Source organism: Pogoniulus pusillus, chromosome 40, assembly GCF_015220805.1.
Source record: "Pogoniulus pusillus isolate bPogPus1 chromosome 40, bPogPus1.pri, whole genome shotgun sequence".
Classification (NCBI taxonomy): Eukaryota; Metazoa; Chordata; class Aves; order Piciformes; family Lybiidae; genus Pogoniulus; species Pogoniulus pusillus.
Window position 1 is genome coordinate 2,946,288 of NC_087303.1, and position 25,451 is coordinate 2,971,738.

Below are 25,451 nucleotides of genomic sequence, written 5' to 3' on the forward strand. Positions count from 1 at the left end.
TGGCGCTGTGGAGGGGACCGCGGCCGCAGCGGGCTGAGTGTGCCAGGCTGCGCTGCCCATCCTGCTGCGAGCACACAGGGGAAACTGAGGCACGGGAGTGGCCTGGTGGGCACGCAGCCCTCCCGTTATGGGTGCTTCAGTGTCCGGGGTGGGGGTGGGGTGTGCGGGATGGGTGAAGGAGGCAATGCACTGCAAAATGCTCCTGCCTTTAATTAATTAATCAATTAACGGCTGTAGTGGGAAGAGGGTGGCCAGGAGGTCAAGGGAGGTTCTTCTGCTCCTTCTCTGCTCTAGTGAGGCCAGAGCTGCAGTCTGGGGTTTACTGCTGGGCTCCCCTGTTGGAGAGAGACAAGCGACTACTGGAGAGAGTCCAGTGGAGGCCATGGAGGACCTGGTGGAGAGGGTCCGGTGGAGGCCATGAGGGGGCTGGAAGGAGCATCTCTGTGAGGAGCAAAGGCTGAGAGCCCTGGGGCTGAGAGCATGCAGTAGAGCAGCTCCAGAGGGGATCTGAGCAATGCTCAGCAAGAGCAAATGGGTAGAGGGGCAAGAGCATGAGGCCAGACTCTTGTGACTGGTGCCCAGTGGCAGGGCATGGAGCAGTGGGCACAAAGTGGAGCCCAGGGGGAGCCATCTGAGGAGAAGGAGAAACTTCTTTGTTGTAAGTGTGCTGGAGGCCGGGAGCAGGCTGCCCAGAGAGGTTATGGAGTCTCCTTGTGTGGAGCGCTTCCAGTCCCCTCCCAGCCATTGTGACCCTGGGCAAGTGGCTGCGGGTGCCCCTGCTTCAGCAAGAGCTGTGCGGCCCCTTTAAGAGCCCCCTCCCCGCGGCGCGCGCACCCGCTCGCGCTCCTTCCGCCTTCTCGAGACTTCAAAGAGTTTGCCGGCCCCGCCCACGCCCCGCCCCGCCCGCCAGTGGAGCACCGCCCCTGGCGGCGTCCTATTGGCTAGCGAGAGGGAGCGTGGGCGGGGCCGGCGCAGAGAGGGGCGGAGCTTCCTCCCCTCGCTCTCCCCCGCCCCCCCCCCCCACCTCCGCCGCCGCTGCCGCCGCCGCCGCCCCGCCCGGCCCAGCCCCGGGTAAAGTTTCCCCGCGAGCACATGACTCGCAATGGCCGCGGCCGCCGCTCGTTAAGCCCCCCCCTTCCTCCTCTTTCTCCTCCTCCCTCTGTTAACCCCCCCTCCTCACCTTCCTCCTCCTTCTCTCTCCTCAGGCCGGGTTGTTTCCCACCCCCACCCCCCTCCAACCCCCCCCCCCTCCGTTTCCCGATCCCCGCCGCCGCCGCCATGCAACCGCCACCGGGAGCTTCCCGGTTTTAAGGATCTCGGTGTGAAGTCGCCGTGTTCAGGTAATGAGAGGGGCCTGTGATCTCTCGTGAGTCCGATACTGAGGAGGGGGGCGATCAGTCGTTGTTTCGGTGAAGCGGTTGTGGGGGGGATCGCCGTGGTTACGGGAGTGCCGGGACCGGGTGAGGGTGGTGGGTGCTTGTCCCGCAGTGTGTCCAGGAACTCCCGCACTTCACCCCTGATGGGGTGTTCTGGAACTGGGAGGGGCTGTTGGGGGTCCTGTTTGGCGGGGGGGGTGGACCCAGGAAGTTGGGGACCCCCTCTCCGGGAGGCGGCGCTGGGGATCCCCCTCCGGTAAGACAGGATCCTAGGGATCCCCCCCTTCGCTCTGTCCGGTTCCCCTTGGGGGTTGAGGGCCCCTGCCTGTCTGAGGCTGCCGTGAGCTCCAGAGGGACAACGTTCCCCCCCTCCCCGGTTCCAGATCCAGGCTTTTCCTCTGGCTTGGCGGCGCTGGGCCCCCCTACTTCTGCCGTTTACCGGTGCTGGAGTCCCCCCTCCCGGGACCGGTTGGCTGGACGCTCCCGAGCGGCAGCGGTTCTCCCCCCATACCACCTCCGGGGCACCTCCAACGCTCGGATTTCCCCCCCCACCTCAGGAGGGCCGGGACACTGCTACGGAGCACGGTACCGGGGATGCCCCTCCCGGATCACCGGGCCCCTCGCTCCCGAGCCTGCGGTGCGCTTGGACTCGTTCGCCCACCCCCAGGGCGGGGGGTGAAGTGTGGCGGACGACGATCCCGGACCGTTTCCCTTTTTCGGGGTGCGGAGCTGGTGGGGTCCGGGGCGCAGACGGTGAGGCTCAGCGGGGGAGAGGGGCGGTGGGGGCCGGGGCCGGGGTCCGGAGGGGCGGGAGCGGCGTCTGCGCCGTTTCCTGGCCGGCGGGCGGAGGAAGCCATCGCTCTCCGCGGCTGACAGGGCGCTGGCGCGGCGGCGGGGCCGGGCAGGGGGGGAGCCGGGCCGGGGGCGCCGGTCGCCGCCTTTCCCCCCCGCCGCAGCAGATGCCCAGGGGCGGCGGAATCTCCGCGGGGTCCCAGGCAGCAGCGGTCGTGTGGAGAGGTGGGGGAATGCTCCCCTGCTGGATGGGGGGAACCCCCCTGGGGGGTGGTCAGCAGCACCTCTGGTTGAGAGGGGGCCGGGGCAGAGCCCCCCTGGCGCCGGAGTTGAGATGTCCCCCAAATCTGTGCCGCTGACCTTTGACCTCGTTGGGTGGCAGGGACTGTCCCGCTGCCGGGCGGGTGCAGGGCAGAACGTGGGAGCTTCCCTGTGGTGCCCATAGGGGTCTCCGCTAGGGGGGTGCCTGCCGTAGCTCGAGGGGTGCTGGGCAGGCGCCGTCCGGCGGCTGTGGGTGCAGCACCCTGAGCACCGGCCCCGTGCCGGGATTAGCGGGTGACGGCTCGCTGGCTTAGCGGCCCCGCGGCTGCTCCCGGGCCATATGTCACCCGTGGGCCCCACGCCCTGCCCTTGGGGGTGACCTTGCTGCGGTGCGGGGATAGGAGTGGCCCCACGGGTGCTTGTGCTGAGGATGCCGGTGGGTGCCCGGCCCCTTCATCCCAAACCCATGAATCCCCCGGTGCGGCACGGCTGCCACCAGTGGGCACCAAGACGGCGCGGCGGAGGGCAGGGTGCTCCATCCCTCCCTGCCCGCTGGTACTCGATGTCAGGCAGGCTGCCTGGCTTTGCCTGGTTGTCCTTGCACACCGGACGTGTCCTCGGTGCTCCGTCCCCGTGCCGGGAGCTGCGTCGCAGCGCCCGAGCCTGGGGAGGGCTCTTGCCGCCGCCTGCCCTGCGGCGCTGGGATTCACCGGCTCGGCGACTCCGACTCTATTTATAACCGGGAGGCTCTGGCGTGTCAACGTGCCACACTCTGCTGCGCTGGCCATGGGCAGAGCGTGTCCTGGGCCACCCGCGCTGACGCCAGCGCTGCCACCAAGGAAGCAGCTGAGCTTTGAGGTCCCTCACCCCCTTTTTTGCGGTGCTGCTGCAGCACTTTGTGGGGGTCCTCGGTTAGCAGAGCTGCGGATCTCTCACGACGTGTTCCCAGAGGCCCCTTGGCACTCGGTGCCACGAGACACCCCGATGCCGCAGGGGCCCCCGTGGCAGTGCCAGGCTCGAGGTGCGGGGGGGCAGGGCTGCGGTGCCGGCGGGCCCGGGGGGGGGGGGGGGGGGGGGGGGCTGCGATCATATCTGTGGTGACACATGTGCTGATTACGGAAAATGGGTTAATCTCCCTGCGGCTGGAGGCGGCTTAGCGGGGGGTGGCTCGTGGCTGGGCCCGCCGAGGGGCCGCGTGCGCCCGCTCCGGCCTCCGCCGTCCCCGGCTGAGCCCCGACTGCCAGGCTGCGACAGTGGGACACGACGGTGGCACACGGCTTGAACCGGCCTGGTTGCGACGCGCCGGGTAGTGATGCCCATAGCGGTTTGCGCCCTCCCCCCACTCCTCCCCTTCCACTCTAAGGTATACCACATCCCTGCCTGTCTTGATCCTGAGCCAGGGGCACGGTGCCACCAAATCCCAGTGTCCGGGGGTGTTCGTGCAGCTGCCCGCCCGCTGTGTCCACCCACGCCGGCCGCGGGCGCCGTGTCCCGAGCGGCCCTGTGCCGGGGCTGGCGGTGCAGCCAGCTGCACTTGTCTGCCGGCTGTCGCCGAGCCAGAAAGGGCTGTCTGGGGCTGTGCTGTTCCCGGCACGGCGTTCCCAGGACGCCGGCTGCGCGCCACAGCCAGGGCTAAAAACAACCCAGCGGCTGCCAGCCTGCCATCCCGCTGCTGCCCGGGAGCCCGCAGGGAACGGGGCTTGGGGTGCCCCAGCACCGGGCCAGGGCTGCGGGACCTGAGCTTCTCTGGGGCTCGCCCTGAGAATTAGGCTTGGCCCAGTGCTCCCCTCCATAAGCCGGCAGTGCCAGGGTGTGGGTGTGGGTCCCCAGAGTGCTGTGGTGTTGGTGACTACCCAGGCATGGCTGGGCTGGACTGGTCTGCTCCTGCCGGGGTCCATCTAGCTGGCATCCAAGGGACAGCTAGGCTGGAGCGGCGTTGGTGACAGTGGCGGCGTGGCACAGCCGTGCCCGTCGCGGGGGCTGTGGCGGGGGCCGTGGCACCTGTTCCCGCAGAAGAATGGCGTGTCTGGCGGCGGGTGCGGGAGGTGTAACCGGAGCGGCGCGTTCCCGGCGTAACCGGAGCTGGCCCGGCCACGACAGGTGGAATTTCAGTTAGTGGCTCCCACTCGGCAGGGAGATGTGGGGGTGCCAGCGTGAGGACCCACACGGTGGGGTTGACAGCCGCTCCCTGCGGTGTCCTTGTGCCCCTGCGGGGTGGGGAGGCAAGCGTGGGCACCATCCCCACCAGCAAGGACACTGTTCTCGCTGGGCATCGCTGGCCCCGTGTCCATGCTGGCGGTGGTGGCAGCGGCCAGGTGTGGGTTGGTGCTAGGGCACAGGGACACCGGCACTGCCCGGCGACCTGCCGTGGGGCTGAGCAAGCCCCTGGGTGTGCCACTGGCCCCTGGGAGCAGGGTGAAGGTTCCAGGCTTCACACCGGCCCCAGCACCCCGAGATTCCCTTGAACAGGGGCTGTGGGCAGCCCTGGCTCTGGCACATGCAGCCTGTGCCAAACGTGTGCCGCCGGCCCCGGCCGGGCTGCCGGGTTGGGCCGTGATTCACGCCTGCCCGGGGACGTGAGAAACGTGACGGTGACTCACGGCCGAGATGCTCCGGGGGTACGGGAGGGGGTCTCCGCTCGGTGGCTCTGCCAGGGGGGCACCTCACACCTCCTGTGCAGCGCTGGCCAGCACGGGGAGAGCCAAGGCTGCCCGGGGGGGGGCTGGTGGCATCGAGGGGCAGCCGAGCACTTGGCCTCGCGTGTGAGGCTGCCCCGGGTCGGGCGCTGACAGCAGCGAGGAAACCGCAGGCTGTGACCGCAGCGGCTCCGCGGGCGCTTCCTGCCCTGCCCGGGAGGCTGCCAGCGGAGCGGGGCCACCCTGCTGCCCCCGCACCGGGGGGTATGGCACCCTCTCCTGTCTCACACATGCCGTGGCGTTATCCTGGCACCAAGGTGTCCCCATGACCTGCCCCAGCGAGGGTGAGAGATGCGGGCAGCAGCCTCCCATGCCAGATTTGGAGGTCAGAGTCAGCTGGAAGTGTTGAGGGGCAGCAGGCATTAGAGTGGCAGTGGTGCCAGAGCAGGCAACTGACATGGTAGGGAAGCAGAATGACAGGGTCTGGGGTGGCAGGGGCCCATGGCAGCGAGGCTGGGGCTGAACTGAAACCCGTCTGCCCGGGAATCGAGAGTGGCAAGGGGAAGCTGCGGGCAGGAGCGTGGTGCCCGCAGGCATGACAGGAAGGGCTCGGTCACTGCCCGCCTCCCGGCTAGGCACCCTAGAGCAACCCTGGCCCCGTTTGCCCCTGTGGTGCCAGGAGGGGGGCCAGGGCGGTGCCCCCGCTCACCGGTGTGTCACATCCGGGCGCTGGCACTGCCATTGCTGTGTGCCCCAGCAGGAAGCACAGCTGGGTTTGGTGGTATGACATGGGCACAGGGGCTGGGGGTGCTGCTTGCAGTGGGGGCTTGGGGAGCCTATGGGGTGCTGCCTGCCCCCCGTTGGTAGGCAGGACTGGGGATGGCTGCTGGGGAGTTGGGTGTCATGGTGCTGCCATCCCAATGCAGTCCCTGCCACCCTGCGGTTAGCGTTGGCTGTGCCAGGCACAGGGGAGCAGGATGTGACCCTGCACGGGTGTGGGTACTGAATCCAGCCTGAGGGCTGTGTTTTTCGAAGGGGTTTCTCAGGCTGGAGGCTTGTGCCAGTGCTGGGTGTCTGGGGTAGGCTTCGTGCCCCAGACTGGGGCCATGGGTGGCTTGGGCAGCATGGTCCCTGCCAGCCACTCTGCTGCCAGCCCTGGGCATGGCTCCGCTCTGCGCCTCCATGTGTCTGTCCGCTCCCGGGGGCCACCCCTGGCTCGGGTGGGAGGTTCCTCGTGGCTGGGATTTGGCCTGGGCCCCGTGGCCGTGTTTTCCGCGGGGCTGGAACAAGGAGCTGGATTCCAGGAAGCTCCAGGCCTCGTCCAGCTCCTGCCCCGCGCTGGAGGAGAAGGCGCCGGCGAGGGCGGGCACCAACCCCGCTGAGGGGCTGCGTGGCCCCCAGCTGCACGTGGCTGGCATGGACTGCTCTGGGGGCAGGGTCTGGCCAGCACATCCAGGACCCCCGTTTGGGATGCTCAGGACCCCCGTTTGGGATGTTTGAGACCCTCATTTGGGATGTCCAGAACTCCTTGGACAGGAGGCAGCCATGTGCCAGGGTCTTTGCTGGCACAGGGTGGCAGTCTGATCTCCTCTGGGCTGCAGCTTCTTCTACTCATGGGCACCCTTGGGAGTGGCGCTTACTGGGCTCCCTGGACCCTCCTGGCTGCCGCTGGTCTCAGGGGGCATTGGACAGGGCATTGGGAAGGGTCTGGCTGCTGCCCACTGGGATCAGGGTGCACGGTGGCCAAGGTGTTGGTGCTGGCCTCACTTGGGCCCAAGGCAGTGGCTTGTGGGGAGTGGGGCAGGAGTGGGTTGAGTAATTGGGCCCCAACGTGGCTGGCACAGTGCCCAGGTAGCACTTGGCACCAGCAAACATAAACAGTTCTTTCCTTGCCTCCGTCCCCTCTGCTCCCCCTGGCCAGTGAGGCTCAGGGGGCTGCAGCTTGGCTGTGGGGTTCATGAGCAGTCCCAGGCACTGGGGGACCAGAGTCCCTGCCGTGCCACACAGGGACTCCACGGAAGTGCCATCAGCTCCCTGGCACTAAGCTGTGGCCCCTGTGCCTGGGCAGATGCTGACTTGGCATCTGTCACTGTGCCCAAATGGTGCCCATGGAAATGCCACGCGTGCTGCAGCACTCAGCGGGCTGCACTGTGCCAGGGAGGGATGTGACCCCCACACAGCCATTGCTGGGTGCCCACCTCAGGGGCCAGCTTGACTATGGGTCTCCCTATGGCTGCTCGTGTGGGTCCCCGTGGGCAGGAGGGCAATGCTGCAGCTGTGGGTGCTGGTGTGAGCTGGGAGAATGTGTGTGGGGGTCCTGTTCCAGTGGGTGCACCCAGCTGGGTGCTGGGGGGAGCGGGCAGGGCTCTGCCCAGCCCAGCCCCTCCCCAGTGCCTCGCCGGGCGGCCCAGCCTTGTTCCTCTGGATCCTTTTCCGCCTCCGCGGGGCCGGGAGCCAGCACTCGGCAAATAAACAGCCCCCGCCGGGCACGGTGCCAGTGCTTAAATAAACAGCCAGCCCGGGATTGTGAAAGCCCTGTGCCCCCCTTCCCACCGCTGCCCCCCGCCCTGGCCTGGGCAGCCGGGTCTGTGCCCCATTGCGTTGGCATATGAGAGCTGCCGGCACAGCTCAGCACGTGGCACAGCTCAGCACATGTCATGGGGCGGGGGCTGTGTCCCGACGGGCAGCGCCCAGCCCTGAGGCTGGCAGCCAGGCCGTGCCCCCCGGGTGCTGGTGTGGAATAGAGGTGAGCCCCCTCCTGCCCCGGGCTGGGTGGCTGAGCCCCTCTGTGCTGGTCGTGGGGGGAGCGCAGCGGGCGAGGGCGCACGGCCGTGACGGCAGAGCCAGGCTGGAAGGGAGCCGCTGTCCTCAGGGGACCCCGCTGTGCCCGTCCCCCCCGCCAGCTGCCTCGCAGGCCCCCGGGCTGGAGCAGGGGGTGCTGCCCCCCTGGCACCCCCTGGGCCTCCCGACGCCAGGGCTGAGCTTGGGGCAGCAGGTTTGGGGCCGTCGCACAGCCTCTGTCCCGAGCGGGTGCCCCGGGGGGCTGTGCTGTCCCCATGCCATCCCCACGCTGTCCGCTGCCCCCTCGCCCGCTAAGCCGGGATTTGCGGCCCGCGCCCGCCGGGCCCCGGTGTCGTTAATCTGGGGGATTGGCGTTAATCGCGCGGGGGGCACCGCGCCTGGCCGGCTGCGCCCTCCCGGGGCGGGCAGGGGATATGCCCTTGGGCTGGGGGCGGGGGGCGTTTGGGGAAGCTGAGGCACAGCTGGTGGGTGCCGCATTGGGGTGGGGGCCAGACGTGCCAGCCTCTCCGCTAACCTCCGTCTCTGCTCCCCCCACAGCGCTGCAGGAGCCAGCGTCGCCAGCCAGGACAGCCGCTGGGCAGCGGGGAGCCCGCGGGCCCCATGCTCTGCTCGGCGCCCGCGCCCCACACCTGAGAGCCCCCCCTCCCCACACCGGAGAGGCCCCCACCATGGCCAGCAACAGCAGCTCCTGCCCCACGCCTGGAGGCGGGCACCTCAATGGCTACCCTGTGCCCCCCTACGCCTTTTTCTTCCCCCACATGCTGGGGGGGCTCTCACCGCCCAGCACACTGGCTGGCATCCAGCACCAGCTGCCCGTCAGCGGATACAGCACCCCCTCACCTGCCAGTGAGTACCACAGCGCCGCAGGGTGGGGGTTGGGGGGGGGTGGGACTCCTGACACCAGGAGGGATGCAGGTGCTAGCAACCTCAGGCTGCTGCTGCAGCACTGGGCTGTAACATGCCCTGAAGCAGTGGCACCGATGAGGGAGGCTTCTCTCTGCTCCCAGCCCGCATGTTGCCCACTCATGGGAAACTGTTTCTGGGGGGGGGGCACCAACTCCTTGCCTGGTGGCAGGTTGAATACCAGGCGCTTCCCCCTGGCGTCCCCGTTAGTGCCGCTGGGGAAACTGAGGCCGGGAGCGGGCACTGGCGCCCGGCGGGGTGTGTGGCGTGTGTGTGTCACTTAATTGCTGCGGTGTGACCACCTTCCTTAGTGGTTGTGTCTGTACCCGGCTGTTAACGGCCCGGCTGGCCCTGGTTAGGCGCCGCTGGCTGGCACCGACACTGGCACCCGCCGCGGCCGGTCCCGCGCTGCGTCCCCGCCGCGGCTCTTTGTTCACCGGCGGCGTGGGGGAGGCGATGAAGGCAATCATCGCGTCTGCTCCTGATTCAATTTCCCCCTGACAGCATCGTCCATCACGGCCCCGGTAATCACCACCCTGCCGCCGCGGCAGCTGCGAGCCCGCGGGAGGTGGCCAACCGGCCACGGTCCCGCCCGCAACGGGTACCGGCACCCCAGCCGTGGGCTCACTGCGTGCCTCTGTTTCCTCACGCCCTCGATGGGTGCCATTGAAGTTGTCTGCCAGGCCCCCTTCCCATCCCTGGCACGGCTGCGGATGGGTGCCCTTGCCCGTTCCCGTGCCGTGCTGGCATGGGTACCCCGCGGCAGTTGCCGTCGGGAAGGCCGCCGTGGGTTGGGGTGTGGCGGGAACCCCCCCACCCCGTCCCTGGCCTCGGGGGACGGTGCAGGTCCGGGCAGGGCCGGCCCCGGGCGCTGTCCTCCGCCGGAGCCGCCCCGGCGGCGGTGGGACCCAGTGGGACCAGTTCCGCGGGTGGGTGGCGGCGGGCGGGGCCCCTCCCCCGCGCTGGTGCTGGGGCCGGTCCCGGCGCGCGGGGTTATGGGAACGGGGGTGGGGAGGGGCCCGGTCCTGACCCCCACCCCCCAGCTCTGGCACTGGGGCACGGCTGGGGGTCCCCGGAGGGCTGGTAGCAGCCGCGTGGACCGTGCCTTAGTTTTCCCCTGACCTTCCCCCCTGGTGGAGGCCCGGGGAGGCTGTGGGGGGCACGCAAAGGGTGGGGGCACCGTGCCTGCCCTCCCCCAGCACCCACGCAGCCCGGTGGGTGCCCTGTTTGTGTAGGTCCTGTAGTATTTGGTGTGTGCCCGGGCGCGATGCTGCTGCCCTCGCCCACGGCGCTGGGACTGGCAGGGACACGCTGAGGTCTGTGTCCTGGGGGGGGGGGGGGGGGGGCACGGAGGGGCTCGGTGTAGGCCTCCCACCCACCCTCGCAGCTCCTCACGCACGTCTGGCCCCGCCGCCAGCCAGCCCTCGCCAGATGTGTTGCAGCTGCGCGGCCCCGGGGCCGATCCGTCTGGGACCTCCTGGAGGTGCAGATGCTACCCCCCGGGGTTCAGCTGGGCCGGGGGTGTTGGCACCGGGGCGCTGGTGAAGTGGCAGTTGCAAGGGAGCTGCTGGTGCCAATTCTGGACCCTGGGGTCCTGTGGGGAAATGGCATGAGCCCTATCCTGTGCATGGTGCTAGGAGCTGCTGTGGGTGCAGAGGGGACTGTGGCACCCCTGGCATGTGGAGGGTGTCCCTGAGTGCCCTGGGAGCCACTGTCCTGTCAAAGCCTTTGTGCCATGCGGTGAAAGCAGTCGGTAAAGGCGAAGTTAGTGGAGGTGCTGGGCACGGCCCTGGGGACCCTGGCGTGGCCCCTGGGCACGATCTCTGCAGCTGTGAGCTGGGCACAAGATCTCCTGCCCCACACTGGCACTTTACTTTGAGGTGGACCTGGGACAGTGGTAGGGGACATGCAGGGCTGGACTGGGGCCTGTCCACACTTACAGCTGCATGTGGGCACATGCGTGCCCGTGCGTGCCCACTGCAGGGGGCAGAGGGGCGTGCGTGTGCCCCCCTGTGTAACGGCTGCGTACATCTGTGCGTGCGTGGGGCCGGCTGCCTGTGCGTGCCCATGCCACTGTGTGCTGCCAGCTGTGCACGTGTGTGCCCGCCTGCGTGCTCGCAGCTGTGCACGCGTGTGGCAAGCATGTGCAGGGCCCAGGGGCCGTGTGCCCAGCGCCCACCCCACCGCGCATGTGCCCGTGCCTGTGCGTGCACGCTGAGCGCGCTGTGGGGCCGCCGGTGTCCCAGTGCCAGGTGTGTGCATGCATGTCAGTGCGTGTGGCAGTGCCAGGGCCGTGCCTGCGCCCCCCCCTCCCCCCATCCCGAGGAACTCCACGGTGGCCTTTGTGCCGTGGGGCTCGGCTGTCCCTGGTGGGGGGAGGAGGGGTGGGGGGTGGAGGTGTCTCCCCTCACCCACTGCAGGCCCTTCGGGCACCACGCGGGATTCCCACTCACCACCCCTCGAAGCGCTCTCTGTGCTGCCATCCCCCCGCCCGGGGGGCCCCTCCCTCCGCCCTGGTTCCCAGGCTGCTGGAAATGGGACCCTTTGCGGCCCCCCTCCCCCTGCCGTCGGGGGCCCCCCTTGGCCCCTCCGCGGGCTGCCGGGACGGGGGGCCCTGGGCTGTCACCCTAGCCGCTGGCTCTGGTTTCCTCCGCGCCGCAGCCTCTCCCCCGCAGCGCCCCCTAATTAATTAATTTTTAAAAATTAATGAGCAAAACGTGCTCCCTGCAGGCCGCGGGCGGGGGGGGGGGGCGTGGGGGGGCGTGTGCGAGTGACGAGGCTGGTGGCGGAGGGGGGGCCCTGCCTGGGGCAGAGAGGTTGGGGAGACCTCATGGGGTGCGGTGTTGGGAGGGGGACACACCCCCCGCCCCCCACCCCCTCAGCCCCCTTATCCTCCGCCGGGGGAAGATTGATGAGGCTGGGCCCCCACGCCTGGGAAAGGCCATTAGGGAGGAGGTTTTCTATCACTGTCACGGGGGGCCGGGGGTGGGGTGTGGGGGGGAGCTGCCTGCCCCCGGCCCGGAATTCGCTGCGCTCAAAAGCCGCTGAAGGGGATAAATGGGGTCTTTTGAAGTGGGCGGGCGGGCGCGGGGGGCTGCGGGGCCCCGAGATGCCAGGATGGGGAAGGTAAGGGAGTGGGAGGGAAGGGGCTAGGGCTAAGCACCCACTCTAGACCTCAGGGCTGCGATGGGTGGCTTGGCGTGGGGGCATCTCTGCCTCGCGTCCTGTTGTCCTGTCCCTGTCCCTGCTCCTGCGCTCCCGAAGCTGCCTGCTCTGGGCATAGCAGGGTACCCGTGGGTGTCCCCGTGGGTTTGGTCTGCGTTATGCTTTTGGGGGGCATCTCGTGTTCCCCCCCAGCATCAGCCACCCCCGTGAAATGAGGCCAGGAGAAAGCAGGGACAGGAGGTGCTGTCGAGGCTTGAGGCGGGGGGGTGAGGGCCCGTTCTGGTGTCTGCGGGCCGCTGGCAGGGTGACGGGGACGTGTCGGTGGCACACGGCACAGGGCAGGGTGCCCCCATCGCCCTCAACGCCGCGGGGCTGCGTGCGGGGCGCTCCCCTCGCCCAGTTCCTTTTGGCTTCAGCATTAAAGCTCTTGGGGTGGTTCTCCTTTTTTTTGTTAAACCTCTCGTTTCTTCCTGTTGCTGCTGGCGTGGGCCGGGGAGCGGTGGCCCCAAACGGGGCACAGCCAGCGTGTGCCACGGCTCAGCCGTGCCACGGCCCAGCCGTGCCGTGCCACCGGCCCCGCGTCCCCTCTTGTTGTCCCCTCCGTCACAGCCACATTCTTTCCAGCGCTGGTAAATGAGTCAAAGCAGACATTTGTCATGTTCGCTGCAGGAAGTTGGAGCAGCGCTGGGCTTTTGTTCGCAAACCTGCTGGCTAAGCAAAGCCTGCGCCTCGCTATTATTATTTAAACAGCCGCTGCCGAGCGGCTCGGCGCAGGCACACGCGTGCACACACATGCACGCACGCACGCACCCGCGCAACAAACATGCGCACGCACACGCGTGCACAAGCATGCACACACATGTGCACGCACACGGCATGCATAAACATGTGCGCACACACATGCACACAAACGTGCACCCGTGCACAGACATGCGCGCGCACGCACGCAGGTGGCACGCATAAACATGTGCACGCACACAAGCATGCACACACGTGGCACGCACAAACGTGCACGCACAGGCATGCGCACGCACACATGTGCGCACGCACACAAACGTACACACACGCACATGCACACGGCATGCATAAACATGTGCACACACACACATGCACACAAACGTGCACCCGTGCACAGACATGCGCACGCACGCAGGTGGCACGCATAAACACGTGCACGCACACAAGCATGCACACACGTGGCACGCACAAACGTGCACGCACAGGCATGCGCACGCACACATGTGCGCACGCACACAAATGTACACACACGTACATGCACATCGCATGCATAAACGTGCACACACACACATGCACACAGACGTGCACCCGTGCACATACATGCGCACGCACGCAGGTGGCACGCATAAATGTGCACACACACAAGCATGCACACACGTGGCATGCACAAACGTGCATGCACACATGTGCACACGCAGACAAACGTACACACAGGCACATGCGCACACATGCACATGGCATGCATAAACGTGCACACACGTGCACACAAACATGCACGCACATGCACATGTGAACATGCACATGTGCACATGCACACAAAGACGCATCTGCACACACATGTGCATGCACACGGCATGCATAAACGTGCACACACACACACAAACATGCATGCACATGTGCACACACACACAAACACGCACGTGCATGCACATGTGTGTGCAGGTGTATGTTTGTGTGCATGTGCACATGTGCACACACAAACATACACACATGCACACAGCATGCATAAACATGTGCGTACACACACACAAACGTGCACCCACGCAGACATGCGCATGCATGCAGGTGGCATGCATAAACATGCACACACAGCACACAAATGATCACACACATGCAAACATGCACATAAATACATGCGTGCACACACACACACACACAAATGTGCACACGGATGCATATACACAAACATGCACACATGCATAAACAAGTGCCTGCACAGGCATACATGCACACACACAAATGCACACACACATGCACAAACATATGCATGTACGTGGCACGCAAACGTGCGCATACATGCACAATCATGCACATGCACAAACATGCACATGCACAAGCGTGCACGAACATGGACACACATGCACAGACATGCACACAAACACGCACACACATGCAAACATGCACGCACACATGCACAAATGCACGCACACACAGCGTGCACAAATGTGCACACACACAAATGTGTACACACATGCATAGACAAGTGGCATGCATGACGTGCACATGCACAAGCATGCATACACGTACGCACAAACACAGACATGTGCACACACACATGTGCACAAACGTGCACGCACACGTGTACACACATGAACGTGCACATGCACACAAAACTTCATGCACATAAATGTGCACAAACATGCACACACACAGATGGCATGTGTAAACATGCAGACACACACAAGCATGCACACACATGGCGTGCACAGACGCACATGCACACAAATATGTGCATGCACACTCAAATGTGCACACACACAAATGATCACACACATGTACAAACATGCACAGACATGCACATAAATACATGCATGCACACACATGCACAGAAATGCATGCATGCATGCACATGCACACACAAACATGCAGCACACACAAATTCACATATAAATGCACGCACACACGCATACAACACACATGTATGCATACCACACGTACACATGCATGCACACAAATTCAATCATACATGCACATATAAATGCACACACATGCATACAACACACGTGTGCATGCCACACGTACACGCACATGCACATAAGTTCAAACATGCATGCGCATATAAATGCACACACATGCATACAACATATATACATGTGTGTATGCCACATGTACACATGCATGCACACAAATTCACACAGAGGCATGAACACGCATGCATGCAACACACACACATTCATGCCACATGTAAATGCATGTACACCATGTACAGACACAAGCATGCAAATAAGCGGGTGTGCACACACCTGTGCATGAACACACATGCATGCAACACACACATGCATGCATACACACATGCATGCACACACCCACACATGTACATATAGAATCACAGAGTCAGCCAGTTTGCACACACATGCACACTCACATACCTGTGCACACACACATGCACACACAGGCATGCCACATGTACACACATGCTCATGCAGGCTCCCTGCATGCTCCATGTGCCCGCCCAGCCCTGGCATGTGTGGCAGTGCCTGCATCTTCCCACCAGTGTCTAGCTGTGCATGTGCCTCTGCTCCTCCAGCCCCTTGCCCATGCCAGGATCCAGGCAGGGACCCTGAGCTCTCCCTCTGTGGGCATCTCTGTGGTGGGCAGTGCAGAAGCCGTAGTGTGCCAGAGTCTGTGCTCACTGTGGCTGTGCCAGTGGTGCCATGCTGCAGGAAGTGAGAGCAGGTGGCTGAGACTGTGTGGCGTGTGGCAAGGAGGTTTTTACCTGCGTGTCGGGGCAGTGGCATTGCCAGAGCCCAGCCTGTGGCTGCCATCCTTATCGTGGGTCCATCCCTGTCTGGGTGTGGGCAGGGGGGCTGATGCCAGTCTGCGCGGGCTGTGCTGTCACCACGGAAAGGGCCTTTGGTTTGGGATGTCACCTGCCATGGGAGGGTGTCTCTGCGTGGGAGTGGGTGGAGAGGGGTAACACACATGGGCCACAGGCAAGCACACAGGTGTGCAGAGTGGGTGCGCATGTGCACGCTGAGGACATGCACCCACACGCCTGCACACGCCCTGTTGCTGCCCTGCCTGCTGGGCACACGCATGTCACACGCATGTAGGCATGTGCAGAAGGGATGCACACGCGTGTGAGGGTGCACACAGGCTGCCCCCCTTCCCCATGCACTGGCACAGTGGGCATGCAGGCACATAGCCTGGCACACAGCCGGAGCACACACGAACACGCACACACACATATCCCCACACCCCCTTGTGCGGTGGCACCCGCACCCCCAGGGGGGCCGGCCGGGGGTCAGGCCGAGGTGAGCCCTTCCCCGCCGGGTTCACCCGCAGTTCACCCGCATCCCATTAGGCAAATGAGCCACGGCCCCGGGCAGCCCCCGGCCGCCGGTAGACCTCGGTCTTGGGCACACCCTGGTCTCGGGCACCCTCCCGGCAGCCCCTCGGTGCCCTAACAGCACCTCCGATCCTTCCCCGCCCAGCGCTGGCCCCGCGTGTCCGTGTGCCCCCCGCGAGTCTCTGTGCGGTGCCGTTCCGGGGAGGGGAGGAGGCTGGGGGCGGCCCCGCGGCGCGGAGCGGGTTAAGGCTGTGGGGAGGCGGCTGGTGTCGGGAGGGACCGGGGCTGCCGGAGCCGCAGAGCCGGCGGGGCTGCGCCTTCCTCCCCTCCCCCCGTCCTCCTCCTCCTCCGCCTCCTCCCGCCGCCGCCTGCCCGGGCGCGGAGCGGAGCGGCGGGGCCCCGCTCCCCCGGCTGAGCCGCGGCGGGGCCATGGCAGCGCGGCGCGGGGCGCCCCGGGGACCCGGTTCGCGTGGAGGGGGGCACTGACCGCCTCGGGGCCGCCCCCCCCGCCGCCGAACCGGGGAGAGCCGCCCCCGAAGGGAAGGGGGGGCCCCCCGAGCCATGTACGAGGGAGCGGCGGTGGCGGGGCTGCCCCCCGGCCCCTTCCTCCGGATGGATTTCTACGGGCCGGGCCGGGGCTGTTTGCTACCGGAGCGTGGCCCCCCCGCGCCCCGCGGGGCTCCCCGCCGCCCCCCGCCTTGGAGCAGCTCCGGCCGCTGTAGGTACCCGCGTCCCGGGGGCGGCCGAGCCCCTCACCGCAGCCTCGGGCCGGTGCTGGAGCCCGCCCGGAGCGGGGGGGGAGGGAGAGGGGCTAAAAAAAAATCCCGAGGCGGGGGCGGGGGGGTGCAGGGATGGGTGCGGAGCGCTGGGTGCCGAGCGCTGGGTGCGGAGCGCTGGGTGCTGGGGCCTTGGGCAGGCAGAGCGGGGGGGAGTATGTGGGGTGTGAGGGTTTGGTGCTGATCCCCGGGGGGGGGGGGGGGTGCCAGGCTCAATTCAACACCCTCCCCCCCCTCCGGGCTCCGCACCCTCGCCGCGGGCACCGTCGCTCTCTCCGCACTCCTTGCGCAGGAGCCGCCGGCTCGGCCATGAACAACCCTTGTCCTATTTCGGCGAGAGCCTGGACGGGGCCGGGGCTGAGCCAGGCGGGGTCCACCCCCCCCCGCACCCTCTTCCCGCCCGCGGGGTCGGCGGCAGCTCCAGCCCCGCCGGGAATTTCGCTCGCTCCCGATAAGGGCTCCGAGAAAATCCCATTAACTACGGAGCGGCTGCGCCCGCTGCTGCTGCACGGAGCGGGGGAGCCGCCGTGGAGCACCCCCCTCAGGCCCTGCCGGGGACCGGGGTGGCCCCGTCCGCTGGGGTGTCCCCTGGATTGGGGTGTCCCCCTCGTCCAGGGGAGGTTCTGGTTGTCGATGTAGGCGTCCCGCTGCTGGAGGAGCCTGCCCTGTGGCCCTGGTGTCCCCCGTGGGTCGCTGGGGACGGGCAGGCCCCGTGTGCTGGGCGAATGTGGGGGGCACGGAGACTGTGTGGACACCTCTGTGCCAGAGTGGGCAGTAGGCAGGGGCATGGGAAGTGCACCCCCAGCTGCCACCCAACCCTGAGCGCTGCCACCCCATGGGGGACACGGGGCCTCGCTGTGCTTTGTACCCAGGGTTTGGGTGGGCTGGAGGGGGTCCTGTGCCACCCACCCCACTCAGCAGGCAGCTGTCCAGCCTGGCATGGTGCCCAGGGGCCACAGGCAGCGATAACAGCCCGGGGAAAGTCCTGCCGAGCCTCTGTAGGACTTTCACCTCGATAAGAGCTGTGGGGCCCTTTAGTGGGGTGCAGCCGGACTAGGGGGACCATCGGATCCCAGAGGGGCTGGTGAGACCCTTCTCCTTGTCACCGGCTTGCCCTTGCCATGGGGATGCCCGGTGCAGTGCCTGTGGCCGGTGCTGTGCCAGGGGTGTGTGGCCGTGGCCCCCCCCCCCCCCCCGGTCTCTCTCCCCCCGCTTTTGTCTCGACCTTTCCGCTGGCATCCAGCGCGGCGCCAGGGGCCTTTGTCTGCAGCTGCGGACGGTGCAGGGCTGGGGGCTGCCTCGGGAGTCCCGCAGCAGGCAGGGCTCGTGTGTGCCAGGCTGCAGTGCCATCCTTTTAGGACAGAGCACTCCAGACTCCACAGAGGCCGTGGTGTCCTGAGTGGGGTGGCTGGGGGCCATCGTACCCCCCAGTCCTGCAGGAGAGAGGCCTCCTGGCCAGAACCCCCTCCCCGTGGGCTGCAGCTCGCGGTGCATGTGTGGCCATGATGCTGCCCGCGGCTCCTGCTTGGGCCAAGGGCACCTCTGGGCTCTGGTCACTGTGACCATGACCCAGTGGGTGTGTGGGCAGCGGGTGCTGGCAGGCCTCCCTGGCAGGGTGCCCTCTTCCCTACGTCATGCCAAGGTGCAGTGTCTCCCCAGCCCAGGGGTGCCAGCCCATGGCACAGCTGAGTAGGACTGGTGCACGGCTCAGTGGTGCTGTGCCTCAGTTTCCCCAGAGACATCTCTAGCTGTGGCTGTGCCCGGCAGGGCTGGCCACAAGGTGCTGGTTGCTGGCCTAGTACTGGCACTGCCTTGCCTGGGGAGGTGTCGTCTCGCTGGCACAGGGGTGGGGGCAGGAGCCACTCCTCAGGGTTTGGGGGTGCTTCGGTGGAGCCTGAGGATGGATGCTCCATGTTGCAAATGGGGAAACTGAGGCACGAGTGCGTTCGCAGGGGCAGCGGGCAGCTTGCAGGAGCTTACTGAGCCAGTTGGCATCGCGTGCCAGTGCGGGTCCGTGTGCCGCGGGGGGTTTTGAGGGGCTCTGTGAGGGTCTCGGGTGGGGGTCCATGGGGTTGAGTTGTGCACAAGCACCGCCCCGCTGGGCTCGGGGTGTCCCTGCCGTCGCCGCGCGTTAGCTGTGCTCTGTCACCCCGGGCCGGCCGCTGACGTGCAGCCAGCGCAGCGCTGCGGCACGGGGTGGTGGCAGCGGCACGGCAGATGGGTGAGTCGGGGGGCTGGGGACCCCAGGCTCCACTGCTGAGGGGGCGGCAGGACCTCCGAGTCCGGTCGGTAGGGTGTCTTGTGGGGACCAGGCAGGGTGGCAGTGCCCAGTGGGCTGAGCACTGTGCCTAGTGGCACATGGGCAGGATCGGACGCTGCATGTCCTGGGGCACCGCAGGGCTCCCTCCGGGACCCTCCTCCCTGCCCCTCCCTTGTTCCCTCGGAGGCGCAGGAATCTGGGGCACGTGGGATCCTGTTCCGCGGGAAAGCCCTGAACTGGGCCCCATGGCACAGGTGTGGGGCTGTCCTGCCTGGCACCACGCTGCCTGGCACACGAGCCCCACGACAAGCCCCGTCAGAGCTCCGTGTTCCCCCATTCCAGAGGCCTGAGTCGTGCCCGGGGCGCTGGCCCGGGAGCCATGCCCGGTTGTTGGCGTGGGTGCCGGCAGCGTGGACTCTTGGTTGTGCCCCGGGCCGTGGCATACGGCGTGGCCCCGCGGGCGCTTTCCCACGCCGGGGCGGGGGTGCCGGGGTGCCCTGGGGTCCGTCGGTGCGAGCAGGAAGCAGGCGGCGGGGCCGCGGGCGGGGGCGTTCGCCCGGGGATGCTGCTGGAGCCGCAGCATCTGGTCTGCAGCTGGGCCCCGCTCCCAGCGAACGGGGTGGGGGCGGGAGGGGGTGGGGGCAGGACGCCTCGGCCCCTCCTGCGCCAGGGGGAGGTGGGGCTGAAGGAGGGAGCCCTGTCGTGGATCCCCGATGTCCCCAGCTGCCCCCTCCTGGCCCCAACGCCGTGGAAGCAAAGGAGGTTTAAAGCACCTATCCTGCCAGCTCAGCACCTACGCAGGCTACTCTGTGCCCTCCCCTCTCTCCGCAGGGGCACCCAGGCCTGATGCCACCCGCAACTGGCTGCCGAGGGGCTGGGCAGGCAGGAGGCGGCCGCGCCGCTATCCCGGCGGTGCCCTCCTTGGTGGCACAGCAGCCCCTTCGCCGGTGGCTGCGGCGGCAGGGGATTCCCGCGGCTCTGGCACGGCCATCCCTGCCTGGGGACGGAGCGTGTGTGTGTGGGGGAGGACCGGGTCCCCTCCCCCTCCTTCCGCACCCAGCACATCAAAATCTTGTCAAATCTGCATTTTGTGAGTGCAGCTCTCCACGAGGAAGTTCTTAAATTATATAAAGGAGGCGATAAATTATGGACGGCTCCGGCTCCGGCGCTTTAATGGCTCCGCTCCCTCGAGTGCCAGCGCTGATTTATGCACTGCCGCCCGGGCAGCTCTGCCCGTCCGCGCTCGCCTCCGCGCCCCGCCCGCTGCCGTCCCCACCCCTCACGCTCCTATCCCTCGCTACGAGCTCGCATCCCACCCCCCACCCCACCCTCATCTCCCACCCTGCCCACTCGGAGGCCCAGTCCTCATGGTCGAATCTCACCCCGCATGTTCCTTTCCTACCCCTCACCCTCCTGTCCCACTCCTCACGCTCCTATCCCTGACGCTCCAATCCCTCACCCTCCTATCCCTCACGCTCCTATCCCATCCCTCACCTTCCTATCCCACTCCTCATCCTGCTCTCCCACCCCTCACCCTCCCCTCTCCTCACTGCCTATTTGTCACTGCTCCCCTCCCTGCTCACCCTGCACCCCCTCCTGTCCCCACTCTGTGTCGCGGGTGACTTTGTCTCCATTTTCCCCCTCTCTGGCCCCATTTGCACCCCAGAGCTTCAGCAAGTGGTGGGTGGCACAGCCAGGCTGAGGACCATCCCCCACTTACCCCTCACCCCCCCCACACCCAGCAGTGGGACCCTTCCTCAGCTCAGCTCAGCTGCAGGGTGGATGCCCCTGACCAGGGTCTCTCTTTGCGGCGTTTCTGACGCCAGTGCCGGTTTTGGGGGCCCTTTTTGGGGTGCAGGGGCCGGTGGCATGAGCCGGGGGGGGGGGGGGCTGTGCTTCCCCCCCTCCCCCCCGTCGGGCTGGGCCTTTCATATCCTGTTCGACTGGTTCTGGCTCCTGCAGAAAGCATTCGCAAACATCCCGGCGCGGGGAGCGCTTAACCCCTGCCTGCCTGCACCCCAACTGTGCTGCACCCCCGGCCAGTGCTGGGGGAGGGGGGGGAACCTGTCCTGGGGGGGCTCAAGTACCTCCTGGACAGTCTAGAGAGAGAGGTGGGAGGGAGCAGATACATCCCATGGGATTTTGGGGTGCAGGAGGGGAGCAGGCACATCCCACGAGGTGTTGGGGCTGCAGGGGACACCCTGGCCCGTGTCTGTCGCAGTGCCTGGTGCCAGGGGGGCTGCCTGCTGCGGGGATGAGGCCAGGGGTGCCCCTGGGGGCATCTCCCACCAAGGTGCCATGGGGTGCTGGTTGGATACTGCCATTCCTGTCCCCTCTGCCTTCGGTTCTGAGGCCCCCAAGCTGGGCACAGGGCTGTGCCCGCACGTGTGAGCGGCAGCACACACAGACCCCTTCCCCTCCCCCCACTCCGTGCCCGCACCGCAGCGGCCCCGCAGCCGCCGCCGGCCCGGGGGGCTCCTGGGATCCTGCCTTTTTTCCTTTGCTTTTTTCCTGTTGTGTTTTTTTTTTGTCTGCCTGGATTCTGCGGCGGCTCCGTGGCCTGGAAATGTCAACTTGCATCTTCCCAGCTCCCGTCCTCCCCCTGCCAGCCCCATGCGGCTGGGCCTTGCGGCCGGGCAGAGGGCTTGGGCTGGGCAGCACAAGGAGGGGACCCGGCGGGACCGCAGCACCTGGGCATCGGCCCCGGTGGCGGTGTCGGGGGTGGGGGTTGGGGTGTCACCATGTCCTGCCGCGGGGTTCTCCGTGCCCTGAGTGCCCCTCGCTGTCCCCGCAGCCGTCGAGACGCAGAGCACCAGCTCGGAGGAGATCGTGCCCAGCCCGCCCTCGCCCCCGCCCCTGCCCCGCATCTACAAGCCCTGCTTCGTGTGCCAGGACAAGTCCTCGGGGTACCACTACGGGGTCAGCGCCTGCGAGGGCTGCAAGGTGAGAGCCGCCAACACCCCCTGCCAGGGTCACTGTCCCCATGGGCTCCCGGGGTCCCCTGGCCGGGCACTGACGGGCACATGCCTGGTCCCCAGGGCTTCTTCCGCCGCAGCATCCAGAAGAACATGGTGTACACGTGCCACCGGGACAAGAACTGCATCATCAACAAGGTGACCCGCAACCGGTGCCAGTACTGCCGCCTCCAGAAGTGCTTCGAAGTTGGCATGTCCAAGGAGTGTGAGTGTGGGCACAGGGATGGGGCCGGGATGAGGGTGGGCACAGGGACGGGATGGTGATGGAGACAGAAGTCTGTGTGGGGGGGGACAGTGATGGGGACAGGGATGGGTGAAGGGGACACTCTGCCCAGGTGCAGCCAAGGGGCCCAGGCGTTGTGGGGTGCCATCCCAGCAGCCCCCACTGTATGCCCAGCGAGGCCCCGGGGAGGGGGGGGATGGAGAGGGAGGCCCCGGGGTTTGTGTCACAGCTTGGCCGTTGCCTGGGCAACACGTGATGGATGATGTCAGAGATAAATGACGCCGAGGAGGCCTCCTGGTGTCTGCGTGCCAGTTGTCATGGTGCCCGGCTGTACCCCCCGTGCCGCGCGGCATCGCCGGGGGTGGGTGACGGGGGGCGATGGCTGCTGGGGCACAGCTGCCTCCCCGAGTCCTGCCCCATCTGCTGCCCCCGTGGGGTCTGTGACCACCCCCCTGGGAAGGGGCTGGCAGATGCTGGGGGTGGGGGCTGGGCATGGTTCAGCACCCCAGGAGCTCAGCCTTCTCCCAAAGGGGGTCCTGGGCCCCCCAGCCCCCAGGTCCGCGGAGGGCTGAGCCTTGTGGGGTACACAGCTGTGCCCAGCTGCTTGCCCACTGCGGCTGCTGCCTCCTCCGCCTGTCCCCGTGGCGGGCACGGTGGCTCAGCTGCCATTTTCTCCCCCTGGTGTCTCTCTGCTCGCTGTTGGCTTTGCAGAGCGCAGCTGAGCGCCGTGCCCATGGCCAGGGGTGTGGCATGTGCCCCCCAGGCTGTGACGTCAGCCGCTAATTGCCTCCTAATGACCTGGGGCTTGTGACAGGGAAGCTGTGTGGGGCTGGTGGCTCCAGCGACCTTTTGTCACCGCAGCCGATGCCGACACGGGCGGGAGGGTCCTCATCCTGCCCGCGGTGGGGCGGGAGGACAGAGCGTGGTGGCACCAAGCCCCCCGCCCTGGGCAGGGGCTGGGTGGCACTGACCCTGCTGTGCCCGCAGCCGTCCGCAATGACCGGAACAAGAAGAAGAAAGATGTGCCCAAGCCAGAGTGCTCGGAGAGCTACATCATCACCCCCGAGGTGGAGGAGCTGATCGAGAAGGTGCGCAAAGCCCACCAGGAGACCTTCCCTGCCCTCTGCCAGCTCGGCAAATACACTACGGTGAGTGTCAGGGGGGTGTGGGCGCCAGAGAGCCTGGCAGCCTGGCAACCCTGCCCATGTGGCCTTACGCCCCCTGCCTCCCCCTGCAGAACAACAGCTCGGAGCAGAGAGTGTCCCTGGACATCGACCTGTGGGACAAGTTCAGCGAGCTCTCCACCAAGTGCATCATCAAGACGGTGGAGTTCGCCAAGCAGCTGCCAGGCTTCACCACGCTCACCATCGCCGACCAGATCACGCTGCTCAAAGCCGCCTGCCTCGACATCCTGGTGAGGGCGGGGACGGGGCACAGGGGGTAGCGGGGGAGGTAGGGGGGCGGGGGCACCGTGCTGAGCAACTTGCCCTGGCTCCCCTCCCCCCTCCCTAGATCCTGCGGATCTGTACCCGCTACACGCCGGAGCAGGACACGATGACCTTCTCGGATGGGCTGACGCTGAACCGCACCCAGATGCACAACGCAGGCTTCGGGCCCCTCACCGACCTGGTGTTCGCCTTCGCCAACCAGCTGCTGCCCCTGGAGATGGACGACGCCGAGACCGGGCTGCTCAGTGCCATCTGCCTCATCTGCGGAGGTGAGTGCTGCCACAGGTCTCCCTGCCCAGCGCCCGGGCACCTGCCCAGCACCCAGGCACCTGCCCGGCTCTGCTCCCCAAGCAGCTGGCCAAGGAGATCCCCGAGCAGTGCCCTCTGCTGTGGCACAGCCATCCTGGTGACCCCTCCCTGGTGCTCAGTACAGGGAGCTGGGCAACATCTGCACCCACAGGGGCATGGCAGGATGTGTGTGTGTGACCCCCACCGTAACCACTGCGCTCCTCCCCCCACCCCCTCCCCAGACCGGCAGGACCTGGAGCAGCCTGACAGAGTGGACAAGCTGCAGGAGCCGCTGCTGGAGGCGCTGAAGATCTACGTGAGGAAGAGGAGGCCCAACAAGCCCCACATGTTCCCCAAGATGCTCATGAAGATCACAGATCTCCGCAGCATCAGCGCCAAGGGTGAGCGCAGGGCAGGGGGCAGCTGCCCTGCATGCCGGGGAGCTTCCCTTGGGCTTGGCACTGGCAGCAGGTTGAGGGGTGGGCAGGTGGCAAATCCTTCCTCCCTGCTTCCCTCCAGAGGGGATGCCCTCAGCACGGCATCCTCCAGGGGTGCTGGCAGCATGGCACCCGGGGATGAGCAGGGCCAGAGGTGCTGGTTTGGGGGACGCCAGTTTAGGTGTGCCAGGTTAGGGATGCCAGGGGGGACCCTGCTGACCCCTGCCCTTCCCGCAGGCGCCGAGCGGGTGATCACGCTGAAGATGGAGATCCCGGGCTCGATGCCACCTCTCATCCAGGAGATGCTGGAGAACTCGGAGGGCATGGACACGCTGGGGGGACAGCCAGGTGGTCCCCGTGCCAGCAGCCTGGGGCCCCCTCCGGGCAGCTGCAGCCCAAGCCTCTCGCCCAGCTCCAACCGCAGCAGCCCTGCCACGCACTCGCCGTGACCCGCGCCCGGCGTGCACCAGGACAGAGCCCTGCAGGCTGGCACCTGGCGGAGGGGTGAGGGGCGTGGAGCTACCCACGCCTCGCCCTGGCTGCAGCCCCCTCCCGCGGAGAGAGGGGGGCGGACTCTTTGCAGCCCTTCGCTGGCGTAACCCCAGGACTCCTCCCAGGCCGGAGCGGACCCCATGGGGAGCCTCCAGCCCCCAGCCCCGGACGGAGGCCGTCGGTTGAGTCACATTTCAGGGGTGTGGGGGCCCCTCGGCTGCCCCCCCCAGCCCCACCAGCACCAGCACACACACGGGACCGCCACCACCGAGCCACCTCCACCTCCCCGTCCCCTCCCCCCGTGCCCCATCCCGGCTGCCCGGTGTGGAGGGGGAGGTGTAGGGGTGGGGGGGAGCGACACGACCCGGCCAGCCCCCTGCCCGCCGAGGGAGCAGAGTCATTTAAAGAGAGAAGAAAGCAAAGTTATATATATATAAATATCTATAAATATCTATAAATACCTTTTAAAACCTTTGTAAAAGTTTGGAGGGGTTTTTAGGCCTGTGCAGGTGGAGGGGGGGGCACGGTGGGTGCTGCCAGGGGTGGGGGAGGGAAGGCAGGGGAAGGGAAGGGGAGGGGGGGGGGGGGGC

General features: G+C 66.8%; 1 protein-coding gene across 2 annotated transcripts; it reads left to right on the forward strand.

Moving 5' to 3' along the window:
• The first annotated feature begins 1,086 nt into the window (after window positions 1-1,086).
• On the forward strand, window positions 1,087-25,342 carry RARA (retinoic acid receptor alpha). 2 transcript variants are annotated; one of them, XM_064174345.1, is made up of 9 exons: window positions 1,087-1,340; window positions 8,405-8,713; window positions 21,793-21,941; window positions 22,037-22,178; window positions 23,184-23,344; window positions 23,434-23,610; window positions 23,709-23,913; window positions 24,175-24,333; window positions 24,607-25,342. In XM_064174345.1, exons 2-9 carry the CDS (start codon window positions 8,536-8,538, stop codon window positions 24,816-24,818), a joined length of 1,383 nt encoding a protein of 460 aa, XP_064030415.1. In that variant the 5' UTR covers window positions 1,087-1,340; window positions 8,405-8,535; the 3' UTR covers window positions 24,819-25,342. The 2 variants fall into 2 exon arrangements, with proteins under 2 accessions (XP_064030415.1, XP_064030416.1); XM_064174346.1 differs by lacking the exons at window positions 1,087-1,340; window positions 8,405-8,713 and adding an exon at window positions 16,338-16,680.
• The last annotated feature ends 109 nt before the right edge of the window (window positions 25,343-25,451 follow it).

What these genes read in the sequence shown, in the direction of transcription:
- RARA (XM_064174345.1), top strand. Translation starts at nt 8,536, where the DNA reads ATGGCCAGCAACAGCAGCTCCTGCCCCACGCCTGGAGGCGGGCACCTC. An exon ending in GCGCCTGCGAGGGCTGCAAG is followed by an intron (nt 21,942 to 22,036) that starts GTGAGAGCCGCC and finishes CCTGGTCCCCAG; the next exon opens with GGCTTCTTCCGCCGCAGCAT. An exon ending in CCGCCTGCCTCGACATCCTG is followed by an intron (nt 23,611 to 23,708) that starts GTGAGGGCGGGG and finishes CCCCCTCCCTAG; the next exon opens with ATCCTGCGGATCTGTACCCG.